Source organism: Eretmochelys imbricata, chromosome 12 (assembly GCF_965152235.1).
Source record: "Eretmochelys imbricata isolate rEreImb1 chromosome 12, rEreImb1.hap1, whole genome shotgun sequence".
In the NCBI taxonomy this organism is placed as follows: domain Eukaryota; kingdom Metazoa; phylum Chordata; order Testudines; family Cheloniidae; genus Eretmochelys; species Eretmochelys imbricata.
The window spans coordinates 1,416,339-1,432,545 of NC_135583.1; the positions used below are offsets into that span (position 1 = coordinate 1,416,339).

Below are 16,207 nucleotides of genomic sequence, written 5' to 3' on the forward strand. Positions count from 1 at the left end.
GGGCATTTGGGGGAGGGGACCTCTCCTTCTTTCCACGCCAAAGGTCGCCATCTCCAGCAACACCCTTCCATAGCTGGTGGCACCTCTGTCACCCCAGCCCCTCCCTGCTCCCTGTCCCTGGGTCACCAATTTACCAGGGCATGGCCGATAAACTCTTCTCCCCCGCTGACCCCACTGCTCTCGGAAGCAGCTGCCTTTCCCAGCCTTATCGAGTGTGCAGTGCACACCTGCGGTCCACAGGCAGCAGGGATGAGATACCGCTCCTGGCCTTCACACCAACACCTGCCTCCCTGCACGGTGCTTCTCATGCCCAGCGGGCTTCTCAGCGGGCCTGACGCAACAGCTCCCTGCCAGCGGGATGGAGCCGGCAGCCCTCAGGCCCAGCCTGGAAAAGAGGCCATTCTTATGTGGCAAATCTCACCCGATCAGAATGGCAGCATTCCCCGACCCTACCAGGCTCAGGTGTCAGTGACGACACGGGGGCCCAGGCCAGGGAGGGTGAGAGCTGCTGGTCAATGCCCTAGGCCGGACGGGTGCAGCTAGGCACATAAAGGCCGTTTACAGCAAGAACCTTGTATTTATACCCTGCTTTGCACGCCTGAAAGCAGCTGAGCCACTTTCCCACCAGGCAGAGGCCAAACCTAGGCTATTCCAGCTGCCCAGCGTGAGCTTCAGAGAGTTACTGCACACAACTGCAGGCAGGCGGTGAGAGCGGCAACCTTATCTACAGCACTCATTGCCGCTGTTACAGCTGGCACTGCACATTGGGGCTATCCAGACATGCTCCCTCCCAGCCTTCGATGGGGCAGCATGGCCAAGCAGCCATGGGCACCGCCCAGACTTCGCAGACTCGGGCTCTGTCCCTGCTCAGCCACACACCTGCTGCATGGCCCAGGGCAGTCCCTTCCCTTTGCTGGGTCTCCCATTTCCCTCCCACCCTTCGCTTTGCCTAGTGAGACCCTTAACGCTTTCAGCTCTCAGTGCGTCTGGCCTGCACTCAGCACAATGGGGCCTCACCTTGATCCGGGCAAGATTCTACTGTAGGCTAAACTGACAATGCTAGCAGGTACCAGACCACGCCACTTACACACTCTGTTCCTGGCTCATCGGCACCCTGCATGCAGGCCCCTAGGCTGGGGGCATGCGGGAGGAGTCATTTTACCAAAGGCTGCAGGGGGTTTTCCTATCCTGAAATAGCTGGGTGATCTCAGAGGGTGACGCTATGGCAGCTTTCTGGGGCAGAGACCGGTTTTTTGTTCTGTGTCTGTACAGAACCTAGCACAACGGGGCCATGGGCTGGGCTCCTAGGTGCTACCGTAATACAGTAATTAATGTACAGCACATAGCGTGATGGGGTCCTGGGCCATGGCTGGGCTCCTAGGTGCTACCGTAATACAGTAATTAATGTACAGCACATAGCGTGATGGGGTCCTGGGCCATGGCTGGGCTCCTAGGTGCTACCGTAATACAGTAATTAATGTACAGCACATAGCGTGATGGGGTCCTGGGCCATGGCTGGGCTCCTAGGTGCTACCGTAATACAGTAATTAATGTACAGCACATAGCGTGATGGGGTCCTGGGCCATGGGCTGGGCTCCTAGGTGCTACCGTAATACAGTAATTAATGTACAGCACATAGCGTGATGGGGTCCTGGGCCATGGCTGGGCTCCTAGGTGCTACCGTAATACAGTAATTAATGTACAGCACATAGCGTGATGGGGTCCTGGGCCATGGCTGGGCTCCTAGGCGCTACCGTAATACAGTAATTAATGTACAGCACATAGCGTGATGGGGTCCTGGGCCATGGCTGGGCTCCTAGGTGCTACCGTAATACAGTAATGTACAGCACATAGCGTGATGGGGTCCTGGGCCATGGCTGGGCTCCTAGGCGCTACCGTAATACAGTAATTAATGTACAGCACATAGCGTGATGGGGTCCTGGGCCATGGCTGGGCTCCTAGGTGCTACCGTAATACAGTAATTAATGTACAGCACATAGCGTGATGGGGTCCTGGGCCATGGCTGGGCTCCTAGGCGCTACCGTAATACAGTAATTAATGTACAGCACATAGCGTGATGGGGTCCTGGGCCATGGCTGGGCTCCTAGGTGCTACCGTAATACAGTAATTAATGTACAGCACATAGCGTGATGGGGTCCTGGGCCATGGCTGGGCTCCTAGGCGCTACCGTAATACAGTAATTAATGTACAGCACATAGCGTGATGGGGTCCTGGGCCATGGCTGGGCTCCTAGGTGCTACCGTAATACAGTAATTAATGTACAGCACATAGCGTGATGGGGTCCTGGGCCATGGCTGGGCTCCTAGGTGCTACCGTAATACAGTAATTAATGTACAGCACATAGCGTGATGGGGTCCTGGGCCATGGCTGGGCTCCTAGGTGCTACCGTAATACAGTAATTAATGTACAGCACATAGCGTGATGGGGTCCTGGGCCATGGCTGGGCTCCTAGGAAATACACCTAATAAATAATGTACAGCACCCAGCACAGCGGGCGCCTGGCTCATGGCTGAGCTCCTAGGCGCTACCGTAATACAGGTAATAAATAATATTAGCAGTAATAAATGGTCCATCCTAAAGTATTTTCCCGTCTTGCAAACTATCCCGCTACAAAGGACAGATAGGAAGACTAGTAAAATGCCATGGAGCTCTTGTTGCCCTTGTTGCCAAGAAGGCCAATGGCATTTTGGGATTTATACGTAGGGGCATTGCCAGCAGATCAAGGGACGTGATCATTCCCCTCTATTCGACATTGGTGAGGCCTCATCTGGAGTACTGTGTCCAGTTTTGGGCCCCACACTACAAGAAGGAGATGGAAAAATTGGAAAGAGTCCAGTGGAGGGCAACAAAAATGATTAGGGGACTGGAACACATGAGTTATGAGGAGAGGCTGAGGGAACTGGGGATGTTTAGTCTACGGAAGAGAAGAATGAGGGGGGATTTGATAGCTGCTTTCAACTACCTGAGAGGTGGTTCCAAAGAGGATGGATCTAGACTGTTCTCAGTGGTAGAAGAGGACAGGACAAGGAGTAATGGTCTCAAGTTGCAGTGGGGGAGGTTTAGGTTGGATATTAGGAAAAACTTTTTCACTAGGAGGGTAGTGAAACACTGGAATGCGTTACCTAGGGAGGTGGTGGAATCTCCTTCCTTAGAAGTTTTTAAGGTCAGACTTGACAAAGCCCTGGCTGGGATGATTTAGTTGGGGATTGGTCCTGCTTTGAGCAGGGGGTTGGACTAGATGACCTCCTGAGGTCCCTTCCAACCCTGATATTCTATGATTCTCTTTAATGACCTGAGGAGAAAAGGAATCCTACAGAAAGTGGGAACAAGGACCAATTGCTGGCTGAAAGGCTGTATTCAAAGAGTAGTTATCAATGGTTTGCTGCCAAACTGGGCCGGTGTATCTTATAGTCCTGTAGGAGTTAGTCCTGGGTCCGGTACTAGTCAGTCTTTTCATTAGTAACTCGGACAATGGAATGGAGAGTATGTTTATAAAATTTGCAGGTGACATCACGTGGAGAGGGGTCACAAGCACGCTGGAGGACAGGGTCAGAATTCAAAACGACCTCAGCAAATCAGAGAATTGGTCTGAAATCACCAAGATGAAACTCAATAAAAACAAATGCAAAGTACTACGCTTAGGGCAAAAGGAACCCAAGGCATCGCTACACGGTGGGGAATAACTGGCGATATGGCGGTGCTGCTGAAAAGGCTCTGGGGTTCCAGCGGATCACAAATTGAATAGGAGGCAGCAGTGTGATGCAGTTGCAAAACAGCCAAATCTGGTTCTGGGGTGTCTTACCAGGAGTATCGTATGTACGGCACGGGAGGTCATTGTCTCACTTGGCACTGTGGGGAGGCCTCAGCGGGATATTGGGTGCCGTTCCGGGCACCACACTTTGGCAAAGATGTGAACAAATTGGAGCGAGTCCAGAAGAGAGCAACAAAAATTATCCAAACCTGCCCTGTGAGGAAAGGATAAAACCACCTGGGCATGTTTAGTCTTGAGAAAAGATGACGGAAGATGGGAACCGGATAACAGTCTTCAGATCTGTTATGGGCTGTAACAAAGAGGACAGTGATCAATGATTCTCCATGGCCACTGAAGGCAGGCGAAGATGTAATGGGCTTAATCTGCAGCAAGGGCGATGTAGGTCAGATGTTAGGGAAACCTTTCCAACTCTCAGGGTAGTTCAGCTCTGGACCAGGCTTCCCGGGGGGCTGTGGAATCCCCGCCACTGGAGGTTTTTAAGATCAGGTGGGACAAACACCCATCCGGGCTGGTCTAGGTTGGTTCTGCCTTGGCACAGAGGCACTAATATTCTCTCAAGGTTCCTCACAGCCCTACATTTCTATGAATGTATGACCCAGGGCAGTCACGGTCCCTCTCTGGGCCTCAGTTTCCCCACCCACCCTTTGTGTTTTCTATTTAGGTTGTTAACTCTTCAGGGCAGAGACCCTATCTCTCTTACCCCTCTTGAGCTCTGTGTTCAGCCCTTAGTGCAGTGCCCCTGGCCTTGGTCAGGGTAGCTGGATTCTAAATTAACAATGCTAATAGTAACCATGGGTACATCACTTGGCTCTCAGTTCCTGGACAATGGCCCTGTGTGCTTTCCCCAGGTCAAAGGGATGCAGGAGGAGGCATTTTACTAAAGGCTGGATAATAAAGAACAATAATAACTAGTCCATCCCCAAGATTTTTCCCTCCTCACTGGACAACTGGCTCAAGCCTTTTGGCACTGGCATAAAAAGACTCTACTTGTTTGTAATAGACATTCGTGCCAGGGGACTTTGCTGGATATTTGGCAAAACAGTTGCAAAGAAACAATTTTTCAAGCACTTAATCTCCAAAAAAAGGAACTCCCAGAGCCTTCCTTGCTGCACCTTTGGGGGAGAACTTGTCCCTACCGAGATGTTTGGTTTAAAAAAAAGCTTCTTTCCAAGGCTCTGATGGGGGCAGCAAGCAGGGCTAAAATGGGAGGGTCCCTCTGCCCAGCCCAGCTGGCCTGAGAAGCAGTGTATTTCAGAGGAGCTGAGAGTGCTGTTGACTGTCCAAAAAACAAACCCCACAAACTGGGCCAAGGGTCCTGAACCCTGCCCCAGAGATGCTAAGAGACAATGGGATGACCCTGCCTGCATCCTCGGATAACAGCTGCACTGGGGCTCTAGGACTTAACACCTGATGCTAAGATGGGCCTGGGAGGTGCCTAGCCTCTGCCCAGCGTGGCAGGGAAAGGAGGGGCATTCTGAGTCAGAGCAATGAGGAGAGGCAGAGGCAATCTAGAGACTGTAGTATGTTCTCTCAATCAGGTGGGGGTAAAGTAGAAATCAATTAAACAGGGACAAATCACAAGGAAATCAGAGTTAGCTGTTTTAGCAGGAACTACTCCTTACGCTTACACCATAAACTATTCCTGTTATCGACTGTGTATTAGCAGTGATTGTCTTCATTAAACTCACTTCATAGGTAACGTGATAAATGAAGGGGGCGGGGAGGGTAGCTCCCTTTTATGGACACCCAGCCAGCCAGTAACTATAAAATCCCTCTTAGTATCTGTTCTCTAATTGCTTTACCTGTAAAGGGTTAAAAAGTCTCCCTGCATGGGTAGAAGGAAGGGAGTGGGCACCTGGCCAAAAGAGCCAATGGGAAGGCTAGAACCTTTTAAAATTGAAACAAAGACTCCCCTTTTGTCTGTCTGTGGTTGTTCTCTCTGAGAAGCTTGGTCCAGGTCTGAAAAAAATCATCAGATCACACCTAGAAACTACTCATTTAAAACCCCAGATATGTGAGTAGATCAGGGGAAGACGTGATGAGGTGTGTCTCTTTTATTTCTTTATGGCTTGTGGACTCCTCTGTGCTAACCCCAGGTGTTTTCGTTTTGCTTGTAACTTTTAAGCTGGACCTCGAGAGCAATTCTTGATGCTTATTTCTTGCCAGAGTGGGGAATCAGCCTTGACAGGTAACAGTTTTCATGGATAAAACAACAGCATTTTGAATTAGTGAACACAATGCACTAGAGCAGTGGTTTTCAAACTTTTTTTTCTGGAGACCCAGTTGAAGAAAATTGTTGATGCCTGCAACCCAACAGAGCTGGGGATGAGGGGTTCTGGGTGTGGGAGGGGTTCATGGCTGGGGCAGGGGGTTGAGGTGTTGGAGGGGGTCAGGGCTCTGGGCTGGTGGTGCAAGCTCTGGTGTGGGGTCAGGGATAAGAGGTTGGGGGTGCAGGAAGGGGCTCCGGGTTTGGGGCTGGGGCAGGGGATTGGGGCGTGGGGCTGGGGCACGGGTTACCTCGGGCGGCTCCTGGTCAGCGGCGGAGCAGAGGTGCTCAGGCAGGCTTCCTGCCTGTCCTGCACCCTGGAAGCGGCCAGCAGGAGGTCTGGCTCCTAGGCGGAGGTGCACAAGCGGCTCCGCATGGCTCTCACTCACAGGAACCTTCCCCCACCCCAGCTCCCATTGGCAGTGCAGAGCTGGTGCTCGGGGCAGGGGCAGCACGCAGAGCCCCCCCCCCCCCACGTAGAGAATCCAGACCTGCTGCTCACCGCTTCCGGGGCACAGCGCGGTGCCCCAGGACAGGTAGGGACTAGCCTGCCTTTGCCGGGCAGCACCGCTGATGGGACTTTTAATGGCCCGGTCAGTAGCGCTGACCAGAGCTGCCACGACCCACTGCCTTACGTTCTGCAACCCAGCGCTGCTGGGTCATGATCCACAGTTTGAAAACCAGTGCACTAGAATACAAACCCCACAGTTCCACATCCCCTTGTCAGTTTCCTGGTTTTCAGCCTCCACAAGCCCAGAGGTTGGAGAAAAAGTTCTTAGGCTGTTTAGTTATTTTGGGCAATCCTCTTGTGCAACCTTGGTTTACTGGTTTGAGTTGCAGCCTAAATTGCTTGATGCAATATGTTGGCTTCTTGGCTGAACTGTTATCCCTCTGCTCCTTTCTGGCTTACAGTCCCTTTGCTCTCACAATTTCTTTATTCCTATCTTTTCACCTTGTCTGCCTTAGGATGCTGTTTGGATGGTTTGTTTTACAGTCCTTACTATTTTCTTTCTTTCACTACAACTCACTTCCGCCTTATTTCTTAAATCGGTTTCACTTTAATTACAGTTTATTTCCTTCACATTTCATTGGGGCTGTACTTTTCTCCCAGTTTTCTAACAATGTTTTCTAATAGTTTCTTAGAGACTCTTTGGCTAGTTTTCCTCTCATTTAACAGCATTGTTCTTCCTTTAACTTTCCCTCTTTTCCCCTTACACCATTATCTTTCCTCTTTCTAGGTACTGCCCGTTTGTGGCTAGCCCTACTGCTCCTGCTCTCTCTGGCTTTTCTCTTCCTCCTCAACTGGACTTTCTCCCTTTGAGCTCTGTCCCTGGCGGCCCTCTGACGTCGGGGGCCCTAGTCACTGGCTCCTCACTCGCTGCGGCCCTTCTTTTCTGGTGGCAGTTGCTGCTTTGTTCTCTCTCCCGCAGCACTGGGCAGCCTGCTCCAGACTCCACCAGCCGTTTCCACCACTGCCTGATTGGTCTACTCACAGCAGTGCTCCGGGGGGAGCTGCCACCTGCTCTTTTTTTCTTTTTCCCAAAACCACCCTGGGCTCAAGCTGATCCTGCTTCGACTCCCCTGGAACCCTTGGAGGTCCCCAGCCCCGAGCCACTGTTCCAGGTGCCCCCTTTAAAAAAAATATTCTAAACAGCCAGAGGCTGCTTCAGTTGCACTTTTGACCCACAGCTGGGGGGACATCACATAGTCAGCCCCTGAAAAAGAACCACAGTCAGTGTCTGCCCCCAGTGCCAGGCTCAGAGTGACCCACCCCACACACAAGGACTGTCACACCAAGAAGGGCATTTGGGGCTCTTGTGCCTGGCTGCTGTCCTGCAAATGCAGCCTCGGGGCAGAGCCTCAGCAAGGGGCCATGTGGTGTTTGGAGCCCCCCATGCCCATCAAATACCACACCCTGCGTGGGCTGTCACCATGCCCAGGGCTGTGTCCCCTGCTGGCAGTGTTCATGGGCTGGACCCTGGGGTGAACTGTCTGGCACCAGGGAGATCTGAAGGGACTGAAGCAGGCGAGCCATGGGCTGCAGGCCCCAGCAACCCATTGCTGTGGTGGGGGAGGCATGGCTCACTTCTGTCGGCTGGGATCTCACCTGTGGGATGGAATTCCCACTGTCCCAGCCAGGGCGTGGGGGTCCAGCCTAGCCGGTGGGGCCAGAGGCAGGGTCAGAAGCCAGGGACCAGAGCCAGGCGAAGAAGCAGGGTCTGCCATGGCAGCCATCTAGGGTCACCTAGCTGCATCGACACCAGGCTTCAGTAATGCCTCTCGCTGGCAGGGCCCCCAGCACACTGCCCCTCAGGCAGCCCCTGGTGCTTGGCCCCAGAACGCCCGCAGCCTGTGTCTGGTGACTCTGCCAGCGCTGCTGAGTGTACCAGCCCCCAGGGACCAGCAGCCCCACGCTCTAACCTGCGGGGCCTCACAGCCCCGAGGCCACAGAATGGGGCAACTCCCGCAGTGAGAGCAGAAGATCCTCTGCAGTCACAGCATCCAACCTCTTGGGCCGATCTTGGCTGGCAACCGTGGGGGTCCGGGGGGATCAGTGCAGGCGGAAGTGTAGGTTGTGTAAATGCGTGAGACCCTTCCCCAGTGATCAGCGCACGCTGAATGGCTGACACGGCGTGTACCAGCCGGGGCACCCAAGGAGCTGGCAGAGGGCGTACTGGCTGCCACACCCCCGGCGCGGCCTGGCACTTCAGTGAGAAGCTGGGGCTGTGCTCAGCAACATGGTTGGGAGTCCAGTCCAGCCATGTGTGGGACCAGGTCTGGGCCCCCTGGGGCTCCACTCGCACAATGAATCAAGTTTCCGAGAGAGGGTCTATGGAAAGTGCCACGCTGCTGCTGGAACAAACCTGGGCCCGGCCTTGCCAGCAAACACCGAGAGGACAGCTTTGCACTGTCACGCTGGGTTGCAGCCCCTGCTGCCGGCTCAAAGAAGAAGAGTATCGAGGAGCCATGGCTGGAGGGGTTCTTTGCTCCCCAGCTAGGCAAGCCCAGAGGGACGGCTTGGCTGCTGAATTCTATTGGGTGGGGACTTTGAACTACTAGGACCTGTCCAGCCTGCTAGCAGACTGGCACTGCCAGACTGTGTCTTCACTGCACAGTTCTCCCAGGTTATCTGCACCCGGCATAGCCTAGCTCAGGTGTGAGCATCCCCATGGCCAAGCACACCTCTCGTTACTGCGCCTTCCATGCTTCTGCCCTCACGTGGGTGTGGCTGGAGCATGGCCCGTGGTACGCTGGGCTGAGATGTACACGGATTTCTTCCCAGTTTCTCCTTCAAAAGGAATGATGGGGAGGCACTGGAGGGTGGGCAGCACCTGTGTGATTTGTGCCACCACTCCTGCAAAGTGGCCGAGTTAATGTCAAACTGCAGCCCGTGTCCAGCTACAACCTGGGGATAACTGGCTGGCAGCAGCACTGCTGAGAGGGGCTGGAGGTTACAATGCGCCACAAACTGAGCAGGGGTCAGCAACGTGACATATCTGTGAAAAAGGCTAATATGGCTCTGAGGTGTATTAAAAGGAGTGTTGTGTGTAAGGCATAGGAGGTCATTGTCCCATTCTGCTCAGCACTGGGGAGGCCCCCAATGTCCAGTTCTGGGCACCACACCTTAGGGAAGATGTGGACAAATTGAGAGTCCAGAGAACAGCAACAAAATGGATCAAAAGTTTAGAAAACCTGCCCTGTGAGGAAAGGTTAAACCTGGTCAGCCATGGGCATGTTTAGTCTGGAGAAAAGATGGCTGAGGAGGTACCTGGTAAGTCTTCAAACATGTTCAGGGCTGTTAGAAAGATCAATTATTTGCTGTGTCTGCTGAGGGCAGGACAAGACCTAATGGGCTTTATCTGCAGCAAGGGAGATGTAGGTTTGATGTGAGGAAAAACTTTCTAACTCTCAGGGTAGGTAAGTTCCAAGGGAAGCTATGGAATCTGTCATGAGTGGTTTAAGAACAGGTGGGACAAACCCCTGTCAGGGCTGATCTAGGTTTACTTGGGCCTGCCTCTGCGCAGGGGGCTGGACTAGATGATCTGTCGATGCTACGGGATGGTACCATGCGCTGCAGTACGTAGCCATGTGTATGATCCCACCAGGGGATGCAGACAGACTGGAGAAGACCAGACACCCTGTGCCTTTGGTTTCGATTGTACCCCATCCACCACATGAGCCCTGTCGCGGCCCAGGAGCCAAGGACTGCAGGGCATGGGCACAGCTGGTCTCTAATGTGTCTTTATTGACCCGTCACGCTGGGAATGTGCTGCTGCATTAATTGGCCGCAATGGTCTGGTCGATCCAGGCCCTGAGCTTGGTGACGCGGGCGTAAAGGCCGGGCGTGGAGGGGGAGCAGGTCCTGCTTCCCCAGGAGACGATCCCCACCAGGGTCCAGGTTCCGTCCTGCTGGCACACCAGGGGGCCGCCGGAGTCGCCCTGCAAGGAGAAGCAGCAGGTTGGGGGGGCGTCTCCTTCTAGGGGGTCGCAAAGCGAGGGGGACCTGCTCATCCACCGGCTGATCCCCGAATGCAAACGAGTCTGCACTTGTCTGGATGGGGCCCTGTGTATCCACTGCGGGTCCCAGGGCTGGGGAGAGCTATGGGGAGCGGGGATTGCGGGCAGGGAAAGGGGAGCCTAAAGGAAGGGAGGGAGGGATGCATAGATCCCTGGTTAGATCAAGAGGGGCTGCATGGACAGATGCAGGGTTGGGGTGACAGGCAGGCAGGGAGGGAGGGATGGCTAGAGAGCGGAGGTGGCGAGCAGGGGCTAGGAGCGATGTGTGGCCAGACAGGTGGGCACAGGGGGCCGCGGCGCTGCAGAGCTGGGTACCATGCAGGAGGAGGCTCCAGCAGCGCCCGCGCAGATCATGACGTCCGCGATCCTGAAGCCCCAGTAGGTCTTGCACTGCGTGTTGGTCAGCAGGGGCAGGGCCACCTGCTGCAGCTCGTCTGGGGTGTTCTGAGCTGGAAAACAGGCAGGCAGGAGACGGCGTCAGCTGGGCAGCATGGGGCAGCTCCCGATCCCTGGCACTACAGCCCCATGGCTTCGCCTGGCACTGGGACCCCAACAGAGAGGGAGGGGCCTGGAGAGCTCCCCCCGGGGCCCCTCTGCAGAGGAAAGGCCCCAGCTGCCCCTGCCCTCCTGGGGCACGCACAGGGTAGCTGTACCCAGTCAGGTGGGGACCCCTGGGGGGGCCTTCCAGCCAAATTTTCTGGGTTTGGCCTGGGACAGGGAGACAGGCAGGGCCTGGAACTCTAGCCGGAAGGGGCAGAAGGCTGCCCAGAGCGGGGGGTCCTGAGTAGGGCCCCCTTTCCTAGTCCAGTATGTGCCCGGGAAGGTCAGGGGGCGGGGGACTGAGGTGAGGGGATGGCAGCCAGATCAGTTGGCTAAGTTGAGTTCCCCTTGGCACTCCAGGAGTCTGTCCTCCAAGCGGCCAGAGCGGTGCAGAGACCCGGAGACTTTACCCTTGGGATCAGTCAGGCCCCAGCCCGTGGTCACGCAGGTCAGGCCTCCGGGGAAGTCATCAGTGGCCTCGGGCAGGCACACGGGGGACACACGGGCTGTCAGCTTGGCTGGGGAGGCCAGCTTCAGCAGGGTGATGTCATTCTTCACGGTTAACATGCTGAAACTGGGGTTCTTGAAAACCTGCCACAGGAGACAGCGGAGTCTAGACCACATCCAGCACCTGTCGGAGACCCCACCGAAATCTCATCCACCCCACAGCAGGACCCATGTAGGCCGCATCCACCCCACTCCAGCCGGACTCCCCAGAGACCGCGACCACCCCCTGCAGGACCCTGAGGAGCTCCGCGCGTGAGACGTGGCACAGGCTGACCTGTGAGTGTACCGGGGGTTGAGATGGGCACGAAGGCTCACTGGGGGCCCGGTGTTCCAGGCCCATGGAGGGAGGATGTGTGCAGCCCCCGAGGGGACCCTGTGCCGGCCAGCCCCCTACCTGGGCGATCTGCAGGACTTGCACATCCTCGGCCGGAGAGCCTTGGTCAAATTCCCCCAGAACCACATGGTCACTGGTGCTGCAGGGGGAAGAAAAGGAAGCCCCGAGTATAGGGAATGGTGGGGCAGGCCTGGCTCCCTGCAGCACCTTCTGTCCCCTCCCCCAGGCACTGCCCAGGCCTGGTGTGGGGGGATCTGTGCCCAGGAAGTGTGGCAGGGGTATGGAAGGGGCAGTGGGAGCCCCTGGAGTAGGCTCAGGGCCCGGGCAGCCGGGCAGGGGATTGCAGGGCTGAAGGAAGCAGCCAGGGACATGCTACCCGAGAGGAGTTCTCTGTGTCAGGACACTGATGCCTGGGCCCCATCCCCAGCAGTATCTGCCAGGACAGCTCAGTGCAGATGGCACATCCATCCCCTCTGCGTCCCCTCGCCCGCCTGTCCAACTCTAGTGCTAGGACCATGGTGCTCCGCAGTTCCTGCCCCGGTTCCTACCTGACGCTGCAGTGGGCAGTGGTGACCACCCAGTTCTCGCTGATCAGGGAGCCGCCACAGAAACGGAAGCTGGTGTTGTCCTGCGGGGAGAGGGAGAGCGGGTGGTGACTGAGCCAGTCCACAACAGCTGTGTGCTGGGTACCCCCCAAGTCTGCCTGGCGGGAGCTGCTGGGAACCAGGGGTGGGGAACTGGGGCCAGAGCATCAAAATAAGGGGGAGCAGCTGGCTGAGACCCATCCCTGGGAAGCAGGCGCCCCTTCCTAGCAGCCAGTGCTCTCTGCCCCATTTGCCAGGCTCTGCCAGACACAGATTGCAGCAGGGGCAGGCCTGCCCCACCCCGCAGGGATCTCTGCCGAGCCTGTGTGCTTGGAAGGGAGCCAGGGTCTGCGATGCCCGGCAGGGGCTGGGAGCGGCAGGAGAGAAGGGAACTCGGGGCAGGGGAAGGGTTCCCACCAGATCCTGGGTGCTGGAGCTGAGGGGCTCTGGGAGCAGGGCTGGGGGAAGGGTCCTGGCAGGTGCCCTTGGAGTGGCAGAGAGGCCAGGTCAGTTCATCCCACGATCTTGGGCAGCGCTGCCCCGTCGGGTAACAGGCCCTTGTTCCACAGTAGAGCAGGCACTGACTGGGGGCAGGGAGGCTGGGAGTCCATCTACACACTGGAGCCAATCTAAGCAGCCAGGGACAGCCAGTGCTGCTGGGAAACGCACACAGAACGTGGAGGCGGGTGCTGCAGGGAGCAGCTGGGGGCCCAGATGCCAAGGTGATGGGCATGTGCAGGCCCTGTCAGATGAATCCCCAGTAGCACTGAGACACTGCCTAGCTGCCCTGGGACACCATGAAATCACATCCCCACCTCCCCGGGTTCTCTAAGGGCCAGGCCCCTCCTGCCTTTCCCCCCAGCTTTGCTCCCCACGGGGGTCCTTGCCTGGCCGAAGGGGTTGCTGGGCTCTCACCTGCAGGGAGACCTGCCAGGGCCAGGATCCAGGAACCGCCGTCTCGCCGTTCACGATTCGTGCATAGCCGCTGATGACAGGCTGGATGGCAGGGAGGCCGCAGCCTGCAGGAGGGAAGGAGAGGAGCTGACCAAAGCTCCTGGTGTCCAGCGGGGAGGGAGCACAGCGCTAGGGCCCAGGCTGCTCCGTGGGGCACCCCAGCAATGGGGCGGTAGCTGGGGGATCGGTCAGTTGCTGGGGGACCTTGCTACAGCCATGGGCATGCACTGCCCACTCCAGTTCACCTGGGGGCGTCCCCCAGAGCCAGGGCCAGGGCTGTACTGCCACCATGGGGGGGAGGATGGACTGGGGGGGCCCCCGAGCACTGTCGAGCACAGCAGGGCATTGGCTGCATCCATCTGCGCCATCAGCAGTGTGTCTCTCCAGCCGCGGGAGTAGCGACAGGGCTGGGGCCACCGTCACCTGCGTCTTCTCGGGAGCTCCCTGTGGCAGAGAGACCCTTCCCCGGCTCTGGGCCTTCCAGCCCCTGCTGGCAGTCGAAGGAGGCCGGGTGGCACTTACCATGGGCAGCGCCCAGGAAGGCAAGGCAGGGCAGGAGCCAGAGGAAAGCCATTCTGCTTCTTACATGGGTCGTGGAGACCAAGCAGAGTCAGCAGCCCTTTTTATACTCCTGCCAGGGGCAGTTCTGGGGAGGTCGCAGCTAAGAAAGAGACAGGAGCCAGTTTTTCACCCTGTTGTCTGGGGACATTGGGGAGATAAGCTGGGCATCCCTGAGGGGCCATGGGCAGAGTTCCAAGGGGCAGGCTGGCCTGGGGGCAGGGCTTGGGCCAGGAGCTGGGACCACAGCAGCTCTCCCTGGAGGAGTGTGGGGAGCCAGGGAGCTGCGTGGCAGCCAGAGGGCCAAGACCTGGGAGCAGGGAGCCCATGGGAGTCTGTGACCCTCTGCCCTCAGGGGAGTGACAACCCCAGGGAGCCAGGCACCACGTCCTGCAGTGCATGATGCATGCTTCCCTTCCCCACTCAGCATCCTGCAGGCTGTGCAGAGGGGAGAACACAATGCCCAGGGCTCTGCGAAAGCTGTCCTAATGCTCAGTGGGCTGCTTCTTTGGTTTACCATCTAAATGGTGTTTTACCAGTCACCCTGTGACCCGGCCTCTCCTCGCGCACCGTGCCTTGCTGGCGGCAAGTGTTACTTCTGGGGGAATTCTGCGCCACTGCGCACACGCGTAATTAATGTCCCACGCAGCCTGGTTTTTTACAGAAAATAAATTCTGCCGGAAAGTTGCTGCAGTTCCGCCTTTTGCCCACCAGGGACCACTGTGGTGCTAGAACTGAGTAGGCGCTCCCAGGTGCCAGACTTGCAGCAGGGGCTGAATGGCAGTGGAGGCGTGGGTACAGGGGGGAGCGGGCAGGGACACATGGAGATGGGGGAGGGAGTGCAGGGACACATGGGGGAAGGCAGGTGACTGAGTGGGGGCACAGAGACACACGGGAACGGGGGAAGGGGGTGCAGGTACACATGGGGATGGTAGGAGGGGATTGGTGAAGGGGGTGCAGGGACACGTGAGGATAGGGGAGGGGATGCAGGGACAGATGGGGAAAGGGGCAGATGTGCCTGACTGAATGGGAGAGGCTAGGGGTCAGCCAGGGTCTGCATGGGGGAGGCTCCCTAACAATCCCTCCATGCCCCCCCCACCCAAATCTGTTTCATATTTCTCCCACCCACACCCAACAACCCTCCAGGTTCACTCCCAGGCTCCTTCCTGCTCCTCCATTACCCCTGGCTCCCCCAAGCCTTTGCACTGCTTCTGAAGGGGCAGAAAATACGTTCCTGTTCTGTAGTTTAAATGAATTACTCAAAGTTACATATTAATATGCCTAGTGAGGAATCTATTTGACAAAAAACATTTCCTGAATAATTTTCATTGTCTGGATTGTTCCAGGCATACTTGCTGACACGTATTTTGAAATAAATCACCAAAATAATTGAAACTGGGGTGATTATATTACATTATATATTATATTGTGCTATTTTGACAAATAAAATATGCAGAATTTTAAAATATTGGGTGCAGAATTTTCAGGCACAGAATTCCGCCAGGAGTAAAGTGTGCAGCACCCAAACCCTAACAATTCTGCAGCCAGTTCTTAGCTGGGCTTAAACCTTGCCCTGAGCTGGGGAGTCCCCTGCGCAGAGATATTTGGCTCTCCCCAACCCACAGTCAACAGACCCTTTGCACTTCTGCCCCCGTCCAGAGGCTGGGTGGCTTTCCTCGGCGCCTGTTCAGCTCACCAGAGCGCCCTCAGAGCGGGGTGTGGGGCTTTCCCTGGCCAGCCAGCACACCTGTGGCAGGTGCCAGAAGGTTTCTGATAAGCACGGGGGATGGGCAGCACCCTGACCAGGACACAAGTGGGTAATAGGCTGAGCAATAGGGCAGCAGGAGGACCCTCAGCTGCTCTTCTCAGCTCCAGGGCTCCTCAGTGAATGCCCTGCAGTGTGCTCGGATGCTGCCGCCAGTTACCGACTCAGCTGCCAACTGATGCTTTCAAGACTTTCCCTCCATCTCCTCCCTGTTCGGTCAGCTCCAGTCTGTGCATGTTCATCAGCTGCATTTGTCCCCTCCACCTTCTCTGGGTTGCCTTTGCATGGTCCACTCATGGAAGAGATCCTGGCATCACTGTGGGGAGTTCTCTGAAAACATCCATTCAATGTGCAGTGGCCGTCAAAAAAGTGAACAGAATGTTGGGAA

At 56.3% G+C, this 16,207-nt stretch overlaps 1 protein-coding gene across 1 annotated transcript; it reads right to left on the minus strand.

Moving 5' to 3' along the window:
- Positions 1 to 10,337: 10,337 nt before the first annotated feature.
- LOC144273051 (chymotrypsinogen 2-like) lies at positions 10,338 to 14,070 on the minus strand. Its single transcript, XM_077831527.1, has 7 exons — positions 14,019 to 14,070; positions 13,458 to 13,561; positions 12,507 to 12,586; positions 12,019 to 12,097; positions 11,528 to 11,708; positions 10,893 to 11,026; positions 10,338 to 10,499 (listed from the first exon to the last, which is right to left on the minus strand). Exons 1-7 carry the CDS (start codon positions 14,068 to 14,070, stop codon positions 10,338 to 10,340), a joined length of 792 nt encoding a protein of 263 aa, XP_077687653.1.
- Between the last annotated feature and the right edge of the window lie 2,137 nt (positions 14,071 to 16,207).